At 43.2% G+C, this 25816-nt stretch overlaps 1 protein-coding gene across 4 annotated transcripts in view; it reads right to left on the bottom strand.

The window, feature by feature from the left end:
• Positions 1–25816, bottom strand: part of XYLT1 (xylosyltransferase 1) — a 169329-nt gene that overhangs the window by 12129 nt on the left and 131384 nt on the right. For 2 of the 4 annotated variants that reach the window (XM_039560113.1, XM_039560115.1), the window contains 5 exons: positions 16932–17148; positions 14681–14857; positions 12489–12748; positions 8952–9147; positions 3473–3806 (listed from right to left, as the gene is read on the bottom strand). In XM_039560113.1, the coding sequence (XP_039416047.1) occupies positions 3473–3806; positions 8952–9147; positions 12489–12748; positions 14681–14857; positions 16932–17148 (1184 nt within the window). Of the gene's footprint in view, positions 1–3472; positions 3807–8951; positions 9148–12488; positions 12752–14680; positions 14858–16931; positions 17149–25816 lie in introns of all 4 variants that reach the window. The other 2 variants (XM_039560112.1, XM_039560114.1) reach the window with 1 other exon arrangement.

The following is a 25816-nucleotide window of genomic DNA, read 5'->3' as shown; positions in this document are numbered from 1 at the left end:
GGCCTACTCCCTGTTTTGTCTTCTCCACGTTCCATTCCCTCTTTGTCTCGGCACAATTATTCCTAGAGCACCCTGCTGGTCCTTGGCAGCCCTCCTGTGTCCTTACAACAAGCATGGAGTACTTGGCTTTCACACACTCAACCATATGGTGAGAACCTCAAAACGGTTGTTTAGAAGAATAAACAGGAATCTGTCTGTGCAGGAGGTAGAGGGAAGCAGACTCTGATGGAGAGAGTGAACCTGATTTCTCCAAAGGATTTATTTAACAAATTCATCTAATTTCCTTTTCTTTTCTTTTTTACTTTCTCTAACCAGGCAAATACTTGGAGGCACTCCTGAGCCAGAGTATCTGCTGAAGGCAGAACTGATCAGTGGCACAAGTCAAAATAGGGAAAATAGACACAGATTTGGATGACTGGAGGGTGAAAAGGAGCAGGAAGGAATAAGTAACATTAGATTATAGACTCTCCACTGAAATAGCTTAGGGAGCCGTATTTACAGTGGAAATACCCCAAACAGCATACTCAGTAATTCCATGTAAGATCTGATCTCTTACAGATTCAGGTTTTGAAAAGGTCAGTGAATCCGTATTTTTAAAACAACTTACATTCTATCAGTTGCACACATCTGGACACAGCATCAAAGAAAACACTCACTCTTGATTCCCTTTATGATTCCACTTGCAAGCACAGAATTTAGGCCAAAATTAATAAATAAATGGAAATAGAAAAATGAATAAACTAGTGGCATATGCTGTTTTTATAAACTGCTAAACAGAACATCTTTGCTGGCAGCTGTCCCATGATTATTTTTTTATTTTGAATGCAATTATGAATTCTGAGAGTCATGATACAGGAATGAACGTGTTTTACTTTGATTTTTCAAAAGAAGAGCCAGTGGCTCCCTTCATGATGCTGGGAAACCAAAACAACCTTTCTGTGTTGTGCTCTGGGCTGAAGCGATGTGTAGAGAAGCAATGATTTAGGAAATCCAGGGTTGTTGTCATGCCCATGTTCTCAGGATACGAGATGTTAGTGGCTGCTGCCAGTTCTGTGCAAACGCTTTTTAGAACGGCAAAAGCAAACTGCACACGAGATCATGGAGAGATTTTTATGTCTGAAACTTTGTGGACTCCACTTTCTTCATCTGGAGTGGATGAGGCAGAGGGGGCTGAATCATTATAGAGGAAATGACATGCAAAGTGCTAGGAAATGTATCAGTCCAGGGCAATCTTTCTGCAAGAGTTGTTTTTTCATCAGGGCAGGGGAGGGCAGGGTGGGGGCTGGTGGTGGGGGAGGATGGTCAGAAAAAAAAAAATTTAAAGAAATCCCTAATAAAACATATTCCCCTCTTCTACTGACAACTCCTGGCTAAGTCTGATGGATGTTTTATTTTCAATGTTAAGACAATTAAATAATACGATTCCTCCATTTAAGAAGATTTTTGGCAGTTTTTGCATTGTTTACAGTACCAGAAATCGCTCTTTTAGAAGTTCTAATTCTTCTGTCATACTCTCAAAGTGCCTTTATTTGGCAGAGAATAATGTATTTAAAGAATAAAGTGGTGACAAACTGACAAAAGCTGGAAATCAAAGCTAAATGACGACTGCCTGCACAGAGCACAACAGTGTCACTGAGACAGAAAGCCTTCCAAAAACAAACAACAGGAATTTGCATTGTAAATGCAATTCTAACTACAGTGGAGTGTCACTACCTGCCCCTGTAATTAACTTTCTTCTCTACCTCCATGCCTCAGTCATCTAGAGATTACACATCACATCATCAGTACCAAATCACTCCTGAGACTTTTTTCCTAGACAATATTGTTCCCAAGCTTTGTATTTCCTTCTGGTAGCAGATTCTAGTTACCACATAAATGAACAGGCTTTTTAGCAAGAACGGTGAGCCCAGCGTATCAAGGGGCAACACAGGGGAACCACACAATTTCAGTGGAATTATTCCAGATGCAGAGTTTGGACCAAAGGGAGCATTGCCTCTACACCATTAAGTGTGGGCTTATTTTTGAAGTCTGAGACATGTTTACCTGTCCGTGGGGCTCTCACGTTGTAGGGAAAAGCAGCAAGGCTGCTGGCTACATGCCATGTTTCTTGTGCAATTTATGCCTTAAATGTTAAATTACCAAAGAACACGGAATTCATTGATTTCCAGCAGGCAAGTTGGTAGCAGCTGCATTCAGAAGCAGGCTGCCTCAAACTTTGAAAATGAATTCCTTCTACACATGGTGTCTGTTCACAATTCATCATTGCCTATTAGCAAATAGCAGCAGTGGGTTGGAGGAGGTTTAGTTTCTGCTTAAGAAACGATGCCACCAAATGTTAGCAGCAGAAATCAGTAAGTTCACTCTTCTGCTGGAAATGTGGGAATCAAACTCCTGTTGAGCGAGGTAAGGGCTGCATTAGCTCTCAGCAGTTGTCTGCTGGTGTTTGCATTACAGAAGCAGCACGTTATGCTGGAAGGTAAATGCCTGACTCAGTTTATTTGCTGCCTTGTCAGGAAGAAGAACTTTTGAAAACTTAATAGGATCGTTCATGTATCTAGCAAATTTAAGATGTCTAAAGTTATGAATATTAATACTGGGCAGATGGAAGCACTTGAGCACTTTAAGAAGAATGGTAAAGATACTCAGAGCAACAAGCTTGTTTTGATCTTGCAGAATAAAAAACCAGGTGTGGCTGAAAAATGCTCCCTTTTCTCCCAGCACAGTATTCTGGGCACTGTCTGCAGACCCAAGCATTTGGATGATGCCTGTGCCATGCAAACATGGGAGCCCTGCAGAGCCTGGCAGCCCCAGAATGGCCTCTGTATTTGGATGGCTCAGGGCTGCTGTGGCAAGGAAGAAAATGGTTTCTTTCTAAAAACTGTCAGTGTGGGTCTGGTCCCAGGGCTGTATTTGTAGATATTTCTGTACAACACAGCTGCTTGGCAAGCACTGAGCAGGTTTTGGCAGGTATCAGGCAGGAGTGAATGCCTGGACCTGACAATATGTCAGGTGAGCTCTGGCCTAGGGTAATTTTGTCTAATCCAGCATTATGTATATTAATGCTTTTATTGTTAAACACACAGGCTTTGTCAAGAAAACAGTTTAAACACATGTAAGTCTCTAAGAGGAAACATGAATGAAAAGCAGCACTGAAAGGTCAATTTTTCTTTCCATTTCTAAATGATGGCTTTTATGATAGCTGTTAGATCATTGAGAGTCTGAAGCTCTCTGGATTCTGAACTGTGCATAATTTAAAGATACAAATACTCTTTTGTTTGAAGTGGCTGTGTTTTACAGAATAAATGCAGACACTTCCACTTGTCTTAGTGCAAAAGTTTCTTCTGACTTATATCTATAAAATCCCTTTCTTTAATCCTTTTCCAATACAGCGCTACTTATTTTTATCAGCAGCATTTACAGTGAATACAGACACAGTAACTGTTTCATTCCTGTAGCAAATAATAGAACTTACCTTGTTTGATAGGCTGCTGATTTGAAAAGGTGAGAGGAGTAACAAGGAATTTGGTTTCAGCTACTTGTACCCAGTGGTGCAGAATTTTTATTGTCCATACACCAGGTCGCAGGGGCAAATTCAGAGGTGGTTTGTAGTGAGTAAACTCGGCACTGGATTCAATAAGGATATCATATGTTGCTGCAATTACATTAATGGGATCCACCCAAATGACAGTCACGGTGACATTGGGGCCTTTCCCCCATTTCTGCATCCCAACTGGCTCATCTGTTGGCCCAAGGAGTCCTCCAAAATTCCGGAAAAGCCTTTCCTTGGCATCCCACTCGGTGCCAATCTGAAATTAAAGAACACAGTGCTGGTAGCATCATCTCTGTAAGCATCTGAGACCCTTATAGCAAATATGGGCTCTCAAGAGACTCAAATCATATTTCTCTAATCACATGAATTATACATACATATAAAAGCTGGCAGCAACATGATCTATGATCATAATGTGCACACAAATTGTGAGGCAACCTAGAATGCAAGGCTTGCTTTTTCAGTCCACTTTTGATTGATAAAAAGGTATTCTTTATCTTAAGAGAGACACAACAGGCTAGAGCAGCTCTCTCTTCACAGAAGCAGTCAACAAGGGACCAAGCCTAGTGGCTGGACACAGCCTATGCACTGGAAAAAAATGGGACTCATCATCTCCTGGGTCATGAAAATGTATTGCACATTTGAGAGAAGGACCCTGCAGTAGAGACCTGACCAGCTGCTGCTGAGGCCAGGGAAGATGCTTTGGCTGCTGACTTCAGAACAAGTCACGTCAGGTCCTTTACTACAATCCACCCATGAGATGCTGTCTCCTTGCACTCCCTTCCTGCCTCATGTGGGAATTTATTTCTTGTAAACTCTTTTCCTATTGTCATAATAGTGACATTGTTTTTTATTTATTCACTAACATTAAACCAGCTGATTCACAATCTAGTGTAAATATTTAATGGATCTTTCTTTTTTCCTAGCAGCTTTCATATTCCAGTGCTCTTTACATGAATTTCACCCATAACCTGGGGGATGACACAAACTTCCAAGCTGTTGCCACTAACACTTGTGCACTACTGAAAACAGCATCTCTGACCAGACAGCATGGAAATGGAGTAACTGGCTTTCTTAGGCCAGTGGGAAGTATCCCAGCACTAAAGCCAGCATGTGTTTATGAGGCTGAGGACTGTTGAACCTTTCAATCCACTTTCCTGTGACCACAGGACTGATGGCTGCACTTCTGCTTTCTGGTATGAAACCCTTCAAAGTCCTTCTGGTCTTCTTTTGCCCTGATCTCCAGACATTGCAGATGACCACAGAGTTGACTTGTTCCCTGTACAGAAAGCCTCTGTGGGTGACCTCTGGAGACCCATGCACACACAGGCAGGATCCTCACTTTTAAAGTGTATGTGCATATTGCAGATTTTCCCCACACTGAGCTGTCCTTGTCCCTAAGCTTCACCTCACAAGGGCATGGTCAGAACCTGCTTTCCTGAAAGTATAAGAAATATTTGTAGATCATTTGCTTCAGAGATTTTTCTTCTAATTTTGTTTCACTTCATGAGAATAAGTGATTCCAATATAATGCCCAAATCCTCCCAAATCCCCAAAACATAATGATTACCTGACGCCTATTACCTGTACTGGAAACTGTCCAGTCTCCAGTCCCTTCTAAATAAATCCCTGTGGTTGGCAGACAAATTACAGGAGGACTGCAAGCAAAAAGCTACAAGGTCAGTAAAACAAAACCTTACCATCCTAAATCCATCTGTAACCACACGAATTTCTCCTACTGGACTATGACACTGCAGAATATGAGACAAAATGAGCCTTCCACTACTCTGCAATCAGCACAGCATTGCTGGTATTTCAGAGGTATTTCACCCAGCACACCAGCTAATCAAACCAGACAGCATAGCCCAGATATCAGACCCAAGCATCGACTGCCTCGAGGAGCTGTCAGTGCGTGCTCTCGTGACAAGACTCACTGAATGTGTATGGAAATAAGCTGAGAAAGAAAATTTCCTGACCAGACCTTACTATCTACTCTGCCAACCTTCACTGAGCTGTGGCCATATCACACTTACTGATGCTCAAGGGACCTGAAAATAATAGTCACAACACGTGAAACAAATCTACACCCTCCTGGGCAAAGAGAAGTCTGTAAGGAAGCTCTTTCCACCACATTCAATATTTCTTACTGAAGAACTCATTGCAGAAGACTTACTTCATCCTCAGAAATTAAACACTGACTCCTGACATTCAACTATTTCCCCTCTCTTTAGTTTCTCATCCCTGAAAAAAGAAATCAGAAAGTTACAGTCCCCTTGCTCCAACCTCCAGGTGACACTGCTCCACACCAGGCTGCACAGAAGATGTTGAGACGTGTTCACATAGCACAAAGGTTTATTGGACTGCTCTGTAGAAGAGCTAAGGCTGCTTTGGGGGAAAAATTGCAACACAATTGTTGTCTGGTTGATAAGCTTTGTGCAGGCGTGGCATTGGGTTCCCTTAGAGCAAACCAAAAGTTACAGCCAAAGGGCAGGGGAAGAGAGGAGGGGACACTTCTGGGGCTGGTGGCAGTGGCCTCCATGGGAGCCTGTCCCCCCACGCTCAGGGTGTGCAGGGCCAGGGAACAGCAGCACCAACAGGGCTGCAGAGCAGGCCCTCAGCAACACAAAGGCACCCCTGGGTCCCCGTGTGCCCCAGGGCCGGGGCTCACCCCAGGGCTCCACAGGCACCTTGGGGAGGGAAAGGCAGGGAGCTGCACACCGCTCATGGGATCTGCCCTTTATGTCTGCTTTCCAGCTGGGGACATTCCTTCCCATGCTGCACAGCTTGCAGTACCAGCTGCTTCTAGAAGCACAGTATTTTATAGGGGATTTTACTTAAAGCACTGGTTAGATGTTTATAACCCTCGAACTTTACACAGCTGAGTTCCCAGTACCGAGTGTCTGATTTTACAGGGCAAGAGATACTGCAGCCCTATAACAATTTTCACAGCTCTTTAAAACATTGTGAGTAGGCTTTTGCTTTCAAATAGAATACACAAAGTATGGGATAGAATCAAGCAGTAATGAATATCTGATAAGTTATGAAGGGATGTGGCACAGAAACTGACATTTCCCACATCAATATTTTAATCACCTTTATTTTGGGCTTCAAGAGCAAGCACTGTGCCCAGGGAACATTTGGAAAGCTGGAAATCTCTCATTGGCTCAAAACTTCTGTTTCTATGTCTGTTCGAACCCAAGATAAAATTTTCCCAAGATAAATTATACCCTGATTATGGGTTCGTGTCTCATTGCTCACCACAAACAGGACCATTAGGTTCACACAATGCACACTAATTGCCTGCCACCTAGTTTATTTTATTCTCTGTGATGAATCACAAGTCTTAACAAGACCAAAAATGAACTTAGTGTTCAACTGATAGACAGTGAGCTGAGACTTTTAGTTCTGTGCAGCAAATCAATCTCCTGCCCTCCATGGAGAAGCTGCCTGAACCCAGACTGGCAGGACACACAGTGTGTGCATTGTGCACCAGCCAACTTTAGGAGGTGTGGGAGTTCCATGCTTGGAAATCATCTCTCTTGGATTTCCTGTAAGTTTATTTTATTTGACTCAGCCTGCAGGAGCCGTGTGCCATCGCAATGCTGTCATTGACTCTGCCCCAGCTGTGGGGCAGCCCAGCTGGCTGATGGCTTCCCACTTGTCTTTCCAGGGTGTGGGGTGAAATCCGCTCCTTGGGAAGTGAGGTCTGAGAGGAGCAGAGGGCAGGGGCTGGAGAGATCCCACCATCTCTGCCGCAATCTCAGTCGTGCATCAGGGTCACAAATACACTCGGGAGCACATTCAATGCAGCATATTTGTGCTCTTCCTGCTGGCCCCAGTGGTGTGAGCTGGGACAGAGGAGAAAGTTCCCAGCTAAAATAGCCCCATTCAGTTTTAAATTCCTGCCAGATCATGGGGTGAAAGTCATTGAAGAACAAGGAATTCTATGTCCCAATAAGCACAACTCTTATTTTCTGCGAACACTGATGCTTCCATCTTAGCTAAACTGCTAAGTTTGTTTTCCACTTGCTGGACCTTGACAAAGCAGTGGCATTTTAATACACAGTAGCAGATCAGAGCTTTCCAGCCACACTGAAGCAGAAAAAGTTAATGTTGGATTTATAGCAGGGTAACACAGAGAATTATTTGGCCCAGAAGCAGAGATCCCTGCAGGCCAAGGGAAGGCAGAAAGTAAAATAAACAATTAAAATAAGATTAAATTATTTACATTGTAGCTCTCGGTCTTTTAAAATATGAATTATCTATGAAAGGAGAGGACAATTAAAGAGATCAGGTGAGAAAATAGAATGAAAACAAGTAAGCAGCCACCAAAACTCTTTTTGTTGAGTTTCAAATGGAAGAAAACGTTTCCTTATGCTCAAAAAAGCTCACCAGTGATGAGATCCTTAGAAGTACTAAATAAACAGCAGAAATACTCCTACAAATCACAAGAATTGGAGCTTGTATGAACATTTATCACTGCACGAAATGGCAGGCCTACCATCCGACACGTTGATAAATGAAACACACTTTCCATCCATCTCTTTAATGGCACATTAGTGTCATGGATTTGCCATGCACACCAAAACACTGAATCCCACCTAGGCATTTCTTAATTGCCCAAGAAGATGGTAATTTATGGACTTAGCCATAATGACTGGAACACATTTGTTCAATCAATTTTATACCTTAATTGAAATTTGCGGCTTAACAAGAAAAATCATGAAATTAACTGCTCAGACAGTTGTATCTTTAAAACAGAACACAGATGTCAGGTCCTATTAGTGGTCAACTTTCCTGATATATTTTAGGGTAGACTTTTTATTCTCTGTGACAGACACAGGGACAAATTTGTAGAAAAGTAACAGGATTTGTGGGAAATCTCAGCCACTGCTGTGATCATTTTCTCTTTTGTGTTACAACATCGATATTCTGCTCACATGTGATATCAGTACCTGACTACCACTAATTTTATGACGTTTTTTTCAGCATACTCTTGAGAGAAACATTTAAACACATCACTATTTACATCTGGAATTGCAGAAAAAAGGCATTTTCCCCAGGAGCCTTTCACAGCACTCAGAACAATCACAGTGACAAAACTTTTAAGCTACTTTTAAGTAACTTAAAAAGCCCCTTTGACAACAACAAAAGCCTTCCATTTGTTTTTAGAACAGAAGGGAGTGAGGACACTCAGATTAATGTAAGAAATGAGGGTTGACCAGAGATCTGAACTGGCAACAGTATGTCCTTCTATGACGAGGATGTGCACTATGCTAGAAAGTCACTCTCACCTCAAATTTACATGGAAATACAGTTTCCAGAGGCTGCTTGATTTAGTGCTCACTCTCGTGATGCCAGAGGCTCATGACACTGAGCATGGGTGGCTACGAACACTCACCTCTGAGAACTGCAACCTCCCAAAATCACTCGGTGGACTTGCGATCTTGAAGACTTTCTTGGGCATCACCCACGTTTCCAAAGTTTCCAGTTTACTGACAGCCAGATTGGTTGCGTGGTGCCTGATCAGGAAGCCTTGGAAACGGTCAGCAAGGAAGTAAAGGTGGATGGAAACTGGATGGCCCATGGGGTAGTATCTATAAAACAGCACATGCTCATCAGTTACGCAAGAGAGACAAGAAATCTCCATTTACTTGGAGCTAATGGCTTAAGAAGCATTCATTTCAACTAGAAAATGCACCACTGTACATTAAGAGATTTCAAATGTGTTCATGACTCATTATCAGATATTCTTAGGCTGTTCCGATTACCCCAAAACGTAAAAATATGTTACTAAGAATATAGGGTCATTAATCTCCTATGCACAGCTCTAAGCTCTTTAGGAGGTCCCTCTGTGTGCCAGAGGGCTCCTCTCCCTGGCCACCTCTCCTGGTAGAAACTGGCACCCAGAGACACACACAGATTAGGCTGCAGCACTGTTTGCTCTGATAAACTGTAGGATAAAGGATGCCCCAGGATTGTCCTGTGCTCCAGAGCTGCCAGGGTCTGCAGGGAATGCTGTGTGAGCAGGCACTGACCCCTGGGCCCCCTCCATTCCCAAACCCCTTCCCCAAGGGCAGGGCTCTGCAGGGTGGCACTGCAGCAAAGGACACCAGGATCCCGTCCCCATTTTACGTCTCCTTATCTTAGGAAGAAAACTTCACATTCTTTAAAGACTTGAGATTGCTTTTGCTGTGATTTTTTTTACTCATTATTAAAAAAAAACACCTTGAAAAAAGGTCAAGCAACTGGGCAAAACCAGTCATTAACAGATCTGAAAGTGCTCAGTTGCAGCTCAGATTTAAAGACATTGCAGTCACAGCTTCAAATAATTAAATGTACGGTTGATTGTCTGCTATAGTCTCAGAAACATCTGTAATGATGTTTGGGTACGTATGGATGCATAAATAATTAAAAATGTGTCATTGATAGCTCAGAAATCAAGTATTTTGCTACTTTACAGCACTGACATTAACTGCAAAACAAGTTAAACCAACCAGCATCACAGCTTCCCAGTAAGGCAGCTACGTCTGACTCCTCAGGCTTGTTACCACAATTAAAGGATGAGCGCTAAGAGGAGCTGACCAAGGAGGACTTTCCATTGCACGAGGTCAGCAACACCCAGAAGGAAGTCGCCAGAGCTGGAGAAATCAGCATAAGAAGAACAGGTACCAACAGGGCCAGCACTGATGCACCGAGCAAAAACACTGTAAAGCTACGCAGCCAATGCCAGCAACAATCTGACTTCTGTTCTGAGTACTAAGACCTCCTGTTTTATATGTGTGCAGCAGCAAATATTTACAATACCCTTGAAATAGTCTGAGTAAATTGCCTCTTGACAGCAGAGAGTAAAAATGCCTGGAGATGAGAGAAATGAATTAAATCTCAATCACACATTAATGCTGCTCCCACGGAAGATGCTGACTCTCAATCTCCTTTGGTACCCGAGCAGTCTGCAGGGGGCACAGCTTTCTGAGGCTGTGAGCTGGCCTCGTTAGCAAAGTGTGCAAGGCAGCTGCTCTAACTAACATCTCCTGGGCCGCTGCGGGTGGCAGCATGGGACTGACTCCAAGGGGGATCCGAGGCGGGAGCGGCTTTCCTCGCAGCATGAGCTGGGGTGCTGACTGCAGGATGAGCCAGCTTGGTGCTGCTCTCAGCCTCACAGCAAAGGAAACACTGTCGAGGTGCTCAGCCCAAATCCATCCTTCCATTACTCCATTAGAGACATGCAAAACCACAAGAGGGAAAGAGGAAAGGTATAGATGCAAATACCCACAAGGACAGCGCAGTATCAAAAGAGAAGAGATGTGAATCATAAACCTGAGGATTATCCATCTTGCTCTGATCTGAACTGGATGCTGACTCACAGTGTCTTGAGGGGCCTCAGGCAGGTATGAAAACAAAGCCTCCGCTCCGTATCACGGTTTGCAATTCCTCCCTGCACTGTTTCATGAGGCTCCAGCCTGCTGTAAAGGAGCTGTGTTTTATCCTGGAGACAGCTGCAGTCACGGTGCCCCTATCTATAATCTGAGCAAGCTTGAAAAGCACCTTGAGTTCTTGTGCAATGGAAAGTTCCTCAGAAATGAAAGTGATAATTGATATAAATCAGCATCAGAACACTGGCAACAGGAGTGAGAACAAAAGTAATTGTCAAATTATTTCAGTACTGGTTATACATAGTCCCCATCCTCTTTGCTGGCTTCACTCTGCAGGACAAATGACCCAGGACTTCCTTAGGTCTGCCTTTATTTCACATAAGGAAGGCATGCTACTAGCGATTATTTCTATCTAATTGTTATTGATCTTTTATTGCTTTGCACCGGTAACCTTCACTGACAAAACTCTAATAGGAATCTGGAGCACTTATGGCCACATCTTTCTAAATGGGACATTGCTGAGCACTTCCATGACTAATTTAGGAAGGTCAAGGCACATTTGGTTCCCTCTCGAGAACACAAGAGGGGCAACATCCATCCATCAAAGCACATGGAGCATCTTCAGTGTTTGCTGACTTAGGCTCTATGTGTTTTCTATTAGGATAAAAAAAAGGCAGGCTCCAGAAACACGTTCTGAGGAAGGAATTAAGAGATGGCAAGGTAAGACTTTAAAAGATGAATCCTCTCTACTTTGAATCTAAACAGCTTCAGATGTGTTTGCAGGCAGCAAACAGCCACCATGAAGAGAGCCTTTTCTGTGCAAGTCTAACTTCAGGAATTCTTCCTTCAAATCCCTTTCAGACTGAATTCTTCTTAGCCAGGCTTAGAGGTGAAAAAGGAATCTAGAATATAGGGGGAAATTCCTGTTAAAGAATAAGGACCTTTATCTGAGATAAATATATATATATATCTCTATATATATATAAAGATATATACAAACACCTACATATATGTTATGTATTTGATGCTAATAGATCTTACCAGTTGCACTTTTGGCACAGAGAGCTGCACCAAGCAGGCAAACTGAGCCAAGCAAGCTCTCTGCACTCCATGTGTGCTCCCAGGGGAACAAACAAGCAAGGACCATTAACCTGCCTGTGTTCAGATTTGTTCTGAAATCCTGTCCTCTGCTTTTGGTAAGCATAATAGAGGTGAACATGACCTCTGCTGCAATCACACGGAGGGTTTAGGAGCTGAGGCTATAATACACTTGCTGAAATTAATCAAGGGAAACGCAGCAGTGGGGGTAGCACTGCCCAACTGGATCCTGTCAGTCTTCATCAGGCTGGAGAGGAGCTCCTTAAAAGTGCAGCAAACAGGTCACGTAATGTCAACCCGGAGCAACCACGGCTTTATTATGGACATAAATACTCCTGGAAATAAGCGCTGCGCACTTGCAGCTGGCTGGCCCCGCTCGTGGCCGTAGGCTCAGCCAGCAGAGCCAAGCACAAGGAGCCTCCCCGAGCTCGGCGGGCCGCAGCGCCGGGGGAGGCAGGACTGACCGGCAGCTGTTGTCTCCAGCAGCGTGGAACGAGGTCTCGGCCCTGCGCAGGCCCAGGCGGGAGAAGGAGTGGAACATGGTGAGGGCCACGTCGCTGAGGGCGCTCACGCCGTCGGGCTCCTCGTACACGTTCTCCCAGTAGGAGCGCAGGCCCGGCGTGCCTGACGGGTAATTCCCGTACAGGTAGTAGTCCAGCTGGCCAATGATCTCCTGATTCACCACGGCTTCAAACTTGCGGGCGAAGAAAGTTGGCCTGGCAGTCTGCTGTTGGGACAGGACAGGAAAAGACGCTGAGTTCCCATTTTCAGACACGACACTTTGTCTTAAGCAATGGGCTGGAGTTGAGGACATGAACCCTCCATAGGCAAAGATGACTTAAAAGGTCACCTTCGGGACCGTTCATCGTTAGGAGTGATGTGAAGATTCAGCTAAAAACTACATAATTACTCAGTGAAAATGTAGCTGTGTCAATCCCTTCAGAGCAACAGTCACCCCCCCTCTCCAAGTGCAGGAGGGGTGGGGAGCGCTCTCCAAAGCCCCATGTTAGCCTGGAGACAGTGCAGCACTGGCACGTGCCAGGCAGGGAGACGAGTGTGCTGGGGCACAGAGGCTCAGAGGAGGCAGAGCAGCACTTTCTGTGTATGGACTTGCTGCTAGGAGGTGGTAAGAGGTCTCTGGGAGAGGTGCCATTTGTGGCTGAGGTTTCTCCCCTTCTGAGTGCTCCTGCCCAGATTTTTTCTCTGCGCTTGACACAATCTTGGGCATATTACTGCTTTATATGCTACTCAACTACCATTAACTTTCAAAAAGTCTTTGTTTTGCCTTGCTCATATTTGACCGTGGGTTCTGAGGTGCCAAGGAGTTCAGGAGTGCCCCAGACAGTTGGAAAATTCTTTTGAGGATGCTCAGTTTTGCTCTGAGACGGCGCATGCTGTGGGCTTTGTGATCTCAGCTTGCTTTGTGCCTCTGTGGGAACAGCAAGCCCTGGCCTTCTGGTGCTGTGTGCTCGTGTGATGGGCTCTCTCACCAGAAAGTGTCAGAAGCTGCCTTTACATCTGTTCTAATTTTGAACTTTCCTTTCCAGCTCAGTTTACCTGATTGTTTTCTGAAATATCGTTGTGGGTTCACAGCCTGTAGCAGGTCAGGCTCTGCAGTCCGGCAAGAGGTTTTTAAGACTTGCCATTTATTCTGTGCTGGAGACTTCCCTGGGATTGGTGTTTGGGACAGCAGAGCCTCTCTTAGATAACGTCTCATTTGCTCTTTTTGTGAGTGCCTGTGCCAGTGACTTCAAGCGTGCCTGGTAGGCAGCACATCACAGCAAAGAAAAGGTCTCTGTTTCAGAGCAGTCATCATTTCTGTGCTGTAGGGTAACACATTCCCCATCCCACACAAAGCCTGAACAAACATGCTTTATGCAGGGAACACCGAGGAGCTGGAGGGATGGAATTGCAAATCTGGTGACCTTGAAACAAGCGGCTGTTCATTCTTAATAGAAGATACACAGGCAGGACACAGCCTCGAGACTGAGTGCACCCTGGAGCACAGGACTTGCTCTCACGGCTGCCTTGAGGAAACTATCACAAAGGAACCGATTTAACTTTTTAAGACAGTCCTGCCAAACCTGGGTGATCAAAACCTCATGACTAAGGCTCCCAGAACCACGAGATAAACTTTAATATGATCATGCTGTTGAATATAATAATGAAAATGGATTTGCCTTGTGTGTGTAAGTCTCTAGCAGGCACAGTGGTCAACTTCTAAGCTTTTTTAAAAGATTATAAACATTGCTTAACACTGAAAGCCAGGAGTTTTGTGAAATGATGAAAGCACCTGAGCTGGAACATTGGAAAAAAACCCTTTGCAATAAACTCACGAGAGTTACCAAGTAACAGTGGAGCAGTCAGAGATGTGTCAAGCTTCCCTCCTTTCTGGCACAGCAGATTACCAATGCCAAGGAGTCCAAAGAGTTGCTGTGTGACCTTACCATGCAGTGGTATGTCTCCAGGGCCAAAACATAGGAGAACTAATCTTTCGTTCTCCTGAAATTAAGATCAGAGCTTCCTCACATCTCCTTCTCCACCTGCCTGACGGAGTCAAAGCTTGCCTTCCCTCTCCCTGCTGCAGCCACGCATTCAGCCAGCTCTCCACACCCAGCACAGTGGGAAGAGCCTCTCTGCAGGTGTGTTCAGTTACCTGGAACCGGTGGAAGTCTGCTGGTTTGAAGTCATTGGGTGAACAGCCACACCAGTCAACAATGTGCTTGTACTGACACTTGCAGCCGAGCTTGCGGTTCCAGTTGGTGATGCGCAGGTTGTTGTCCACCATGGAGTCACAGAACGGGCTGTTCTCCAGCACAGTGTGAAAGAAGGACTGCAACAAACACACAGCAGATCACTGTATTTAGCTCCTCAAAATTCCATTTTCTCCTTCACTTCAGCCCATGGGCCCAAACCTAATGCAGGTGACCTATTTTTGTTTGAAATGACAGAATTAACAAGCTCTATTGTTCCACCACATATGAAACACACTCTATGTGCCTGTATTCCCTAGAGCTTGGAAAAATCACCACACTCTATAGACCCAACACACAGCTGAGGTCCTGCTCCAACAACCTGGCACAGAATAACTGCACTTCTGCAATGACCAGCTTTGGGCGCTGGGAGTCCAAAGGACTCCAGGAAAGGCACCAGTGCCATCTATCATTTTATTTTTATTTCAGCTGCCCCAGCAGTTCTAAGAAATTCCCATTATTTCCCTTCTGTAAGTTACTCCCTGGTCTACCAGATTTAGGACTATTTTTCTGAGCAATGTGCTAATGGAACATTTCAAGTTGTTTCCCAAAACAATTCTTAAAACTATACCATCACCCTGGTTACTCTGATAAAAATACAGTCCCAGACAGCTCTTCTGTGGGTGTCTATCTCCAGCACTCTGAAATGCATTGCTAGTTGAGTGGCTTTGTTCTGAAATACACAGTTCACCCTAGGCACCAAAAGGACATTGTGCCTCCTGCATGTACGTCTGAAACCATAAGTCTTTATTTGCTGACTCATGGCAGCATGGAATTCCTATTGGGCAATCCTAATTATATCATCGTAGTATCAGCTATTACATAAACCATGTGTAATGGGGACTGATACAGCAGGTTAACAGGTCAGTGAAGGCAGGGCCATTTTACAAAGCCAGCTATGTATCTTGCAAAGAAAACCTTGTGGAAAAAAGCTATGGAATATCATCAAATGTAGCCCTGCAAGAGAGCAGTGGCTTCTCTTTAAAATCACCAATAGTAAGATCTATAAATAACCAGCATAACATTAGCATGGCTGGCCCCCAAATAATCCCCCTACCCTTTTTAATGTTAAATGACAGCCCAGTGAATATGGATTTTATGCTTGAACTGTTTGGTTAAACCCATAAAGGCATCCATTCTCATTCAAGCGAGAGGGGAAAAAAAAACCCTACCCAATTACCCATTGCCCTGTGTCCTTTTATAGCAATACAGGAATTTCTCTAGATAATGGATGAAAAGGTTATCAGAGTAGAGAGAAAAGGTGATTTTTTAACAGAAACGGGATTAAAAGAAGATTATGCAACATGTGTGTGGAATAATAAACTCCTACCAAAAGATAACAATCGCTGTGCTCCAGCACAAGCTAACGAGCCCAGATTTGTGAGATCGGTGTCATCCATCCCTCAAATGTTCAGGAGCCAAGGCAGTTATTGGTTTAAAGGCAGTCATCAGGTCTTCCTTGGGCTGGCTGACTGCTGCAGCCTGTGGAGCAGAGCCTGGCGAGCCAGGGGAGCAGAGCAGCCAGGGGGCAGGTGTAGCACAGGCTGCCAACCCGCGCTGCCACGGCTCTGTGCTCTCCCCGCAGACAGCGCGCTCCTGACGCACTGCTGCACGCCAGGCACAGCCCCACTCTGGTGTGCACTCCCCTTCTGCATCACTTGTAGCCAGAGCGACTCCTGAGTGATCGAAATCATTTGTGACTCTGCCTTCTAGCTGAGTTTTGAACAGAACAATAAACCTTTGTTTGCAGGGTTTATATTTTTAAAGAAAAGCGCTGGATAATAGCAAGGAAAGCTACTTATGAAGAGAATTCGCCATCTCTAATATCCTTCAAAAGCTTTGTGCAGGAAAAATTCGCAAGCAAAGGGCAGCTGGATTTTTGGTTGTTCAGTAACAGATTAATAGGCTTAGAAGTATAAAACAAAGCCACTCTTTGCAAAAAAGATAAATAAACAAAGCAATAAACAATTGCAAGAGATGTTCTAACCCTAAAGGGCTTACTTGTCATAGAAGCAAAATTTTCATTACCCACTGTGGGATGCTCCAAAGCCCACTGACATCAGGTGAAAGCCCCTCTGATTTCGGTCAGATCTTTGGGACAAGCACAAACACTGCAGGTTTGAACACAGAGAGGGATTCTTTCCATTCCCATACCTCGGCAGGAAGCAGCGTGTAAGAGTAAAACCTCTTCATCTTTGTTACCAGATCATCATTAGAAAAAGTCACATATTCCACAAACTTCCTGTTCAGGAGGAACCAGTCTGACCCTCCATCGACTGTGATTCCTTCTGGGATCTTGCGGTCCCCCAGGCGCCACATGTGTGTATCACACTCCAGGAAGAGCCGATCCAGCCCTTGCTTTCGGATGAATCTGAGGGAATACAAGAGGAGCCATTAAAAGTTGAGTTGTATTTTGTTATTATTGGGAGCTTTATAAATAAAAAGCTACTTTCTCAAACAAAAAAGGGTCAAAATGTCACTTGTTTGTATTTCTGTTCTGCTCATAAATAATGTAGAGAGGTTTAATAAATGATTAATCAGTTATATGTTCAGTTACAGAGGCAAAGATCAACAGATTGCTTTTAAACATCATTTACACGTTATGCTGTCCTAAGGCTGTGCAGGTGACAGAGCTGTAGGGCAGGAAAGTCCATAACGTTCATAAACTCTGAACAAACCACTGCAGAAGAACTGCAACATGAACAGGAACAAACACAATCTGTGTGAGAGGCTTCTCTCTCTACATAAATTCAGTTTTTCAAAAACAGGAAAATGTACATAAAGGTAAAATGACCAATTTTCTCCTATGCTACTATTTCATTAATTTTTCTATATGGATATAGCCAATTAGGAAGAAATACCATTGTGTTGGTCTTTGCTGTAGAATGAGCAAGGTTGCTCCATTTTCAAGTCTCTGGGGAACAGTGTTTTGTTATTGCTGAACCATGACTAAAAGGAGCAACTGCAGAACTGCAAAGTTATGGAAATGCACTATTTGAGACCAATATAAGAGAATAAAAACTGGGAAATCTATCTGTGTTTGAAAGCACTTTGGCCTGGATGCCCACTCATGTTTTGAGACTGTCTGATCAGGTTTCTGTTTGTTACTCCATTTGGGAATGATTTCCCTGAAGGAGAAGCAGGGCAGCTGTGAATCAGCACCGAGGGGGGCTGAGCACTGTCCACCCCGGCTGGACGTGAGCACTGGACACATCCCACATGTGAGCAGCAGCAAATGCTCACTGACCACCCACTACAGCAACCCCCAGCCCCCAGACCCCTGCGGGTGCAGGACCTGCGGGAGAACAACAGCACCTACAGCGAGAGGGGCACCGCGCTCCCTTCCTGAACCACACAGAGCTGTGCCAGGGTGTTTCAGGGTCAGCAAGCTCAGATGACATTTTAGTGGTCCTCAAACACATGCTACTGAAGGAAAGGGAAAAGAAATAAAAGTTAAGGAACAACACCAAAGCTTTCTGGAGTCCTGCATCTGGAAACATGAGCCTTAACCCCGCAGGCCAACGCTCTGGTTCAAGTTCTATTCTATACCAATCAAAGAATGGAGATGCAATTATGAAATGGTGCATATTAATTTTCAAAAGGACCGTAAATGACTTCAGGGTCTATGTCCTACTGATAGCTGTGTCTCTTTTCACAGTATGAGAAGAGCTCCTCTGTTAACACAACAGTGCAGAAAACGTGTGAATGAGAGTTGAAAAATTTTTCTTTACATGAACAAGTTTCTAATTTCATGTTCCATTATGAAGGATAATAGAAAAGTCTTGCAATTTTAATGCAGTGCTCTGGAATGTAATCTTCAAATTCAATATTTATGCAGTTATCTCCAAATCAAATATTAATGTGCCTGAAACTTTGGTTGTTTATTTATTTCTCTCAAAACTAAATGCTCATTAGAGTTAATTATTTTAAGAAAAAGCCAGAACTTTATCAACTATATTTAAATAGGAACATAAAGTTCTTTTCCATGAAGTAATTTCTTTCAACTGCCATCTCTACCAATTTATCACCCTTTACCCTCGTTTTCAAATAGAAGGTTCTTTAACTGCAATAGGAGCCCTCGAACAAAAAAACCACCTGGCTATTTCAAAAACTGCTCTACGTAGAAACTCCCTCAGCCTCAGTATGACGTGGTACAGCTCACAGCTCCCTGGTACTGCAACAGCTTCAGCCTGATTGTCTGACCTTGGCAGCAGAACAGCATGACCACACTCCAGATGACAAGGTCCCAGCAAATCCTGACTCACAGCTTCATGTTTTCCAAAATAGTTGACAGGCCCCTTTTTCTCTATTCGTGCACAGTTCTATGGTTTTTTGGAGCTAACAGCTTGGAAAAGCAAATCTCAGGATATGGAGTGAAACAAACCAATTCCTGGGAGTAAAACTGTTTTCACAACAAACTCAGCCCCCAAATCTTATACAACTGGGTTATTAGAAGAAAGTAAATGTACTTTCCAATCACTCACCCTCCAGCAAGGCAGCACAGCCCAACTGAAGAGCTGCAATGCCTTTGGAGATCTCCAGAAAAATGGCCCTTTTGCTTGTGCTTCTTGAAACCTTCCTAGAAACATCACACCAAGTTTCAGATACATAACTGAACCAAGGTATGGTTGGCCAAATACAACAGAAACTATTATCAGCTGAAGACAACTGACCTTTCTCCTAAGCTAAAACAAACAACAGGAGGAAAATAATGATGAAAAGAGTCAACCAGGAGAAAACAGAATTAAAATAAGACTTGGGTAAAGAAAAGCATGCCATTTTGCCTCATTTCATAGAACACTCCATCTAAGACATCTTATGCTTCCCCTTATCAATTTTAATTCTTCCTAAAGAGCCTCCAGTTTTGAGGGCCTGGGATTACACTCAAAAGTAAGCAGGAAACACAGGATATTATGAAGGTGTGTTGGCACCTGAGCTCACCAAACAGACACTGACACAGGTGAAAGGTGCCACTGTGCCCTGACTGTGTGTGGATGCAGCCTCAGGGTTTACACGGTTCCAGAGAGTTATTTTCATATCTTGCTAAAAAACCTCTACTGCCTGCAGCATGTGGTCTGTCACTGAGTATAGATGTCAGTCCAGGCAGCTCACGATTGCAATCCGTCTCAGGGAACTCCTCTTACTTTGTAGTTTATTTAAATATTTATAAATGAATTTCAGACAAGATTCTAGGACTGTGTCACACATAAAGCATTTGTAACTTGTGTAGCACATACTCCTCCAACATGAGTATAACACAGCTCAGTTCTAATCATATGTTTTAACTGCTAATAAATATTGTTGCACAGTCACTTAATATCAGCAAAAACATCACAATCAAATATCCTCCTTTTGGATAGTTTTCTCCAAGGGACAGTGCAAACCACGGAAACTTGGAGAGACCCCCACTCCTGAATGCTCTCCTCACACAGTTGTAAGTCAGAGAGTTTGCTGTTTTCTGAAGTTTATGAATGAGTAAAACTTCCTAAAGTATCAGAGGCTATCAGCTTGCTAAATGCCACTTATCAGTAATTTCATCACTAAAAAGTTTTTTTCTGGAAAATATATTTTTTAAGGTGAAAAGGTTTCTTCCTAAATGTTTCCTGCTTCTGGCCTCTTGCCTAGAGGCCTCCCATTGACATTTCACTGTTAACCAGGTGCACCTACCCAGGACCTCATCGTCATTACTCAGGATTTAAGAATAAGAGCTATGAATAAAAGTTACAAAACAGCAGCAAAACAATTCATCACGAGTCAAAAGTCAACGTCAAAGCAAGAATCTGTAGAGCCAGGAGCCCCACTAGCACCACGTCCATGTTTCCCTGAGTGTATGTGGACAAGCTCTGCATGCTTTGACTTTATCTGCTCCTCTTTTAATTGTCTTTAGACGAAAATTTGAGGAAGAAAGTTGATTTCAGTGCGAAAAGTCAAGTAAATATTTTTACAGATGAGAAATGTGAGAGTCACTTGCCAGCAGTGTTTGCACAGCCACCCTGGGAACACTTACCAGAGTCAATCAGTTGGGAAGCATCAAACAGTAATTTGCAGTTTAGGTGACCAACTAGAAAGTCCAGAACAGTAATTTGACAATCTTGAGTGTAGCAGTTGCAAGAAGTAATTTGTGAGCAATCTCTAGGTTACTGTACATCTCCACAAACCAGGCACTGAAACATTCTTTATAATAAGCAGATTCATGAATCCCAAACCTGTGCAGAGCAGAATCATTCCCTGCCTGCTCAGGGTAGAAATCCTGGCCTCCACTGAGCATGCTGGGTCCAGCTGACCCTGATTTCACTCCACTTCTATGAGGAACTCTATTCTGCCAAGGGTTAAACAATATTTACAACACCTGAAATAATTAACAATTGGCTATTTAAGCCAAAAGTCTGTATGGTACCAGATACTCATCTGTTTTTCTAAGGATAGGATCTTGCAGTATGTTTTCTGAGACCTCTTCCTGCCATGCTGAAAGCCTCCAGGGCTGACCCCCCGCTCCCAAAATGGAGTTGAAGCTTGAAAAGGGGAACAGTGGCAAACAGAAACAGTACCTACTTAGTCTGTCAAGATGAGGAAGATTTCTACCCAGTATGATAGGCATCGTGTGGAAAGCACAGAACACACAATTCCTGCTGTTTCAAAAGGCCTTGAAAATAATTCTCAGTACAGACAGAAATGATGGAAGAGTTGAGAAGGAGAAAGAATAATTGTAACTTGCTTTTCAATGTGCTTTAACTGTGGCATCCTAAATACAAATGTTACAAGGTCAAAAACGTTACAAGGGCAGAATTCTTATCTTTTGTTAATACCCTTACTCAGAAGGAAATATTTAAACACATTACTATCTCAACAAACCCCCTAAGCTTTAGGGCCAACGCAGAAACTAACATCAACAATACCAGAAAGAGCTTCTCTCTTGACTGAATTTGCTCTACTGAGACTGGGCTTATTTCCTGATTGGGCTTCAGGAGCAAAAGCCAAAGCTATAAATAAGCAGACAAATTGAAATGCTTTTAGCTGTTTTGCCCACTGTGCTAAATGCTCAGGAGTTACCGCGGAACACAGGGAAATGTTACCTTTAAAATGTGATTAGTGTTTGTCATCTGCATCTCTGCACGTCCCACAGCAGAGCTCGAGGGGCAGCTGAGCACGGAGGGTGTGCAGGGGAGGGAGGGCCACAGCTGGCCCCTGGGAGCACAGGGATTTCTGAGCAGAAAGCCCAGGTGACACAGCCACCCAAGAGCTGAGAGATGCAGCTTGTGACGTTTGTTCCTGGAGCTTCTCTGGGTCTGCACAAGCTGCACTGCAAGTCATGGGAACAAGCAGGTCTGCTGGAAGGATTTTTTGACAGTCCATGTTACCACAGCTGTTTCCAATGTATGTTTAAACACTTCTGTGTTCAGCATGCAATTAAACCTGGGGCAGACTACTGCTGCCACACACACCGGGCAGTACAGAGTCCAGATCATCTACAGTGCAGCAAAAATGGTACAGTAATTTGAGTGTCTCTTTCAAGATACAAGTTCACCTTGAAATATTATGTTCAATGTGTCCCTTCTCAACCAATGGCATCTTTATGGAAGTCAAGCAGCCATGGCACTTAGGGTACTCCACGTGAGATGCTGTTGAAAGCTGATGAATACACATATTTTATCTGGTCATTATTCCATCTCTATATGGACATGATTAGACTTTCCAAGCTTACAAAAGGTACCTCATATGCTATATGATGTTTCTGCTTCTTCCATATGTAACGTTCCCAGAATACCCATTTAATGCTTTAGTCCTAGCACATCTTTGCACTCTATTTAGAAGAAATTGCTCATGATTCTTTCTTCTTCTCCACCTTTTCCTACACATTAGCTTAGTTTTGAAAAACTTTACTTTCCACCTTCTCTCTTTTAAGGGAGAAGTCTCTTTTTCAGAGAAAGTCTTAAAAAGCCTCAATATTTCTTAGTGTTTTAATGTCGCAGGCCAGGGAGCAAAATGAAAAAAAAAACCTCTAAAATTCTTTTAGTTGTAGGAAACTCACAATGTCTATTTTTTGCCATAATGACTCTACTAGGAATTGCCTTGTTTTGTCAACAGTTCCATGCATTTCCTTGTGAGCATAAAGCTTGAGAGAGACTTTCAAAGATTTTCCTGTGGGTTTCTTCCCACCACTCTTCACTTACACAGTATCTTTTAAGCAATACTTAAACAGCTTTTAGAAGGTCAAAAATGAAATGGTTTCCTCTCACCATCAGGAAGGCCACAACTCAGGTGATTCTGTTTATTTTTATACTAAATAAGCAAAACTGCAAATGATAGTATGCAGACATGTAGCATGAACTCACCACAGACAGACTCAATGATATGAAACCTGACATTTTGCTACCTGTTTGTCTCCAATAAATGTCTTCTCTAGAAGGTTTCTTGTCTCATCTCCTTTCTAGTGACTGAGGGCAAGTGTGAGCCCCTTCTATAAAGGTTTTCAAGCTACCACATCAGGCCACTGACCTGTGGGTACACCAGAGCCAACATCATCTGTGCAGCTTAAAATTATGTTCCCTGTCATAACCATTCTATAAAACACCTCAGGAGCTCAGATGACAGGGCACAAAAGTTACTGTTCACATGGCTGCAAATGAAGCGTGCATCTCAATGTTCTCAGACAGCAGTAAGATTCCTGATTATTTTACCAGTATCTCAATTTTCACCTCCTTCCTAATTCATCCTTGCCCCATTAAGTATGGCTACTTCAAACCTTCTCACTTAAAGCACCTTCCTGAACCAGTGGATGATCTTGCTTGTACACTCTAAGAACAAAGAACATCCTACTTAGTCCCACGTCAAGACACATGGCTGGTTTTGTTTCTCTTTGCACTGACAGCTTAGAGCACTGTTTTCTAAAGCCGAGCAGAAATAAAAGCCCTACAAGGAGGCAAATTGTCAAGCTGAAGCAGTAAAGGCTTTATGGCTCCCCTAATGCTTAGCATAAAGCACTAAGAACATTTGGAAGTTAGCTGTAATGTCTGAATTTTTGAAGTGCAGTCTCTTTGCACAGAAGATGCATGTTGCTATTTCAGTCACTACACTTCTCATGCAACTGTTGGGCTGAACTGCTTCCAAGCAAAAAATAGATCTTAGTCCATGTGCTCCAGAACACTCAAGTGTTCTAAAAATCTTAGCAAAAAAAGTATGAGGCTGAGGGTAATTTGTGCCAAAGGAACCACCAGATGTGTTACATGAGCAGCAGTGCAAGTGCTGCAAGGACGTGCAGTTAAACTACTCCAACACCAGCGATAATGAATCCTTTTTTTTCCCTAGTATTTGGGCACTTACTGGGCAATTCATCAGTGTAATACACAACAGCATTTACTGTGTGATCCATTTTCCTAACTGACCACCAAACCCCCCTCAACCCCGTGTACAGCACATCAACAAACAGCATGTGCCACTGAAGAAAAAAGGCACCTCTGAAATGGGGGTGGGTGCAACAGATGTGTGCCAGCAGTGGAGATTTTGGGAACATGCTCCAGTTCTTTGGAATTAAGGTTTCTCTAGCCTCTGAGAACTGGAATGGGATTGTGATGCTCCTTGGTACAGTTCACCAACACCTCTAAAATTATCTGTAACCCAGAAGCCAGAAAGGGCACAAGACAACTGCAAAGAATAGCATTAATGAGGAGAAAAAACCAGCAGAAGAAAAGAATATGGATACATACCAAACTTTTAAGGGCCTTTTCTTTAGCTGTTTGTATTTTGCCTATGAGCTCAAGATTCCTCTAAGATCTAACAGCATCCAGCCTTCAGAGCATTTTTACACTGCTCCCAAATGACTGCTGGGGAAAGGTTTCTATGCAAAGTCCCCCTTCTCCTGCCTGTCATTGAAGATGTCACATTTGACTGTCTTTCTATTTTATAATACATCAGCCAGGTGCTGCTCCTGCCAAAAAAGAAAAAATCTTCTGCGTATTCCAAATTGCAACAGCTTATACAACCACCAGGTTATTCACTTGCTTTTAATAGTCTAAGACACTGAAAAGAGGAGGAAATGTGTTGCCCACTAAGCACTATGTAATAACCCCAGCCACTGTGTACAATTTCATTTCATACATCCACCTCCGTCAGGAAATAATGCTTCTCCAGCTGAGTGAAGGAGCCATTTTCATGTCCATTCTCTCTGCTGAAGCCACTAAAGGAAAATCAGAGCGATGCACTTTTTCATTACTTTGGCATAACTAAAACAGAACTTAACTCTGTAAAAGGAAGCCTGGTTTCTCTCCTTATTTGGCAGTAAAACATGCACTGATACTGTGATGGCTGGAATACAAAGTACAATGTAATTGAGCTGTACAAGCATTTCAGCTTTAAGATAGCACTTCTAAACTTTCTCTGTTGTGTGATCCAAAGACTATGATGACTTAAAATTAAGAGTTTTCAGTTGTTTACAAGGCAGACTTAGACAGTTGAAAAGCTTATTGACTAGGAACCATTATTCATCCATAAATTAAATTTGAAATTATTAGCAAGGTTTATACACTGCTTTCAATTTGGTTTAGATGCTGTGCTCCTGTATCACTAGTTCACGTTTTGAGAAAAAGACCTTGGACCAGCTCAATCATTACTGTACACGGGGCAGCAGCCAGTATAGTCCAGTGTCCTCTCCCTTACCATGGCTTCAATTAGTTGTTTTAGACTAAAAATTCTGTTCCAGTGTGTTTTGAGATAGGATATCCTAAGGGAGTTTTCTTCTGCTGCCCAAAAACATGGACACTGGCCTGTGTTCTAAAAGCTGTCCTTTTTTTTCTTAACTTTTTGCTGCCAATCCTCGAGGCTGTTGCTTCTCTTCCAGGCCTTACTAAGCTCTTGGCCATACCATTCTCTTCATGGGTATTTCTTTCCCCCTGGGCTGTGACAGGACAAAGCAAAGAGCAAAATCTAAAAACTGGAAAAATTAATAGAAAAAAATAGTCATCCCTTACTCTTAAAATGAGCAAGTCACTGAGTTGAGCTGTGGAAATTCCCCAGGCAAAGGTCACAAGAGGCTGGGACAATAC

This window comes from Corvus cornix, chromosome 14 (genome assembly GCF_000738735.6).
Source record: "Corvus cornix cornix isolate S_Up_H32 chromosome 14, ASM73873v5, whole genome shotgun sequence".
Lineage (NCBI taxonomy): Eukaryota > Metazoa > Chordata > Aves > Passeriformes > Corvidae > Corvus > Corvus cornix.
The sequence above is the reverse complement of the archived record's forward strand: the minus strand, read 5'-3'. Positions and strand labels throughout refer to the sequence as shown.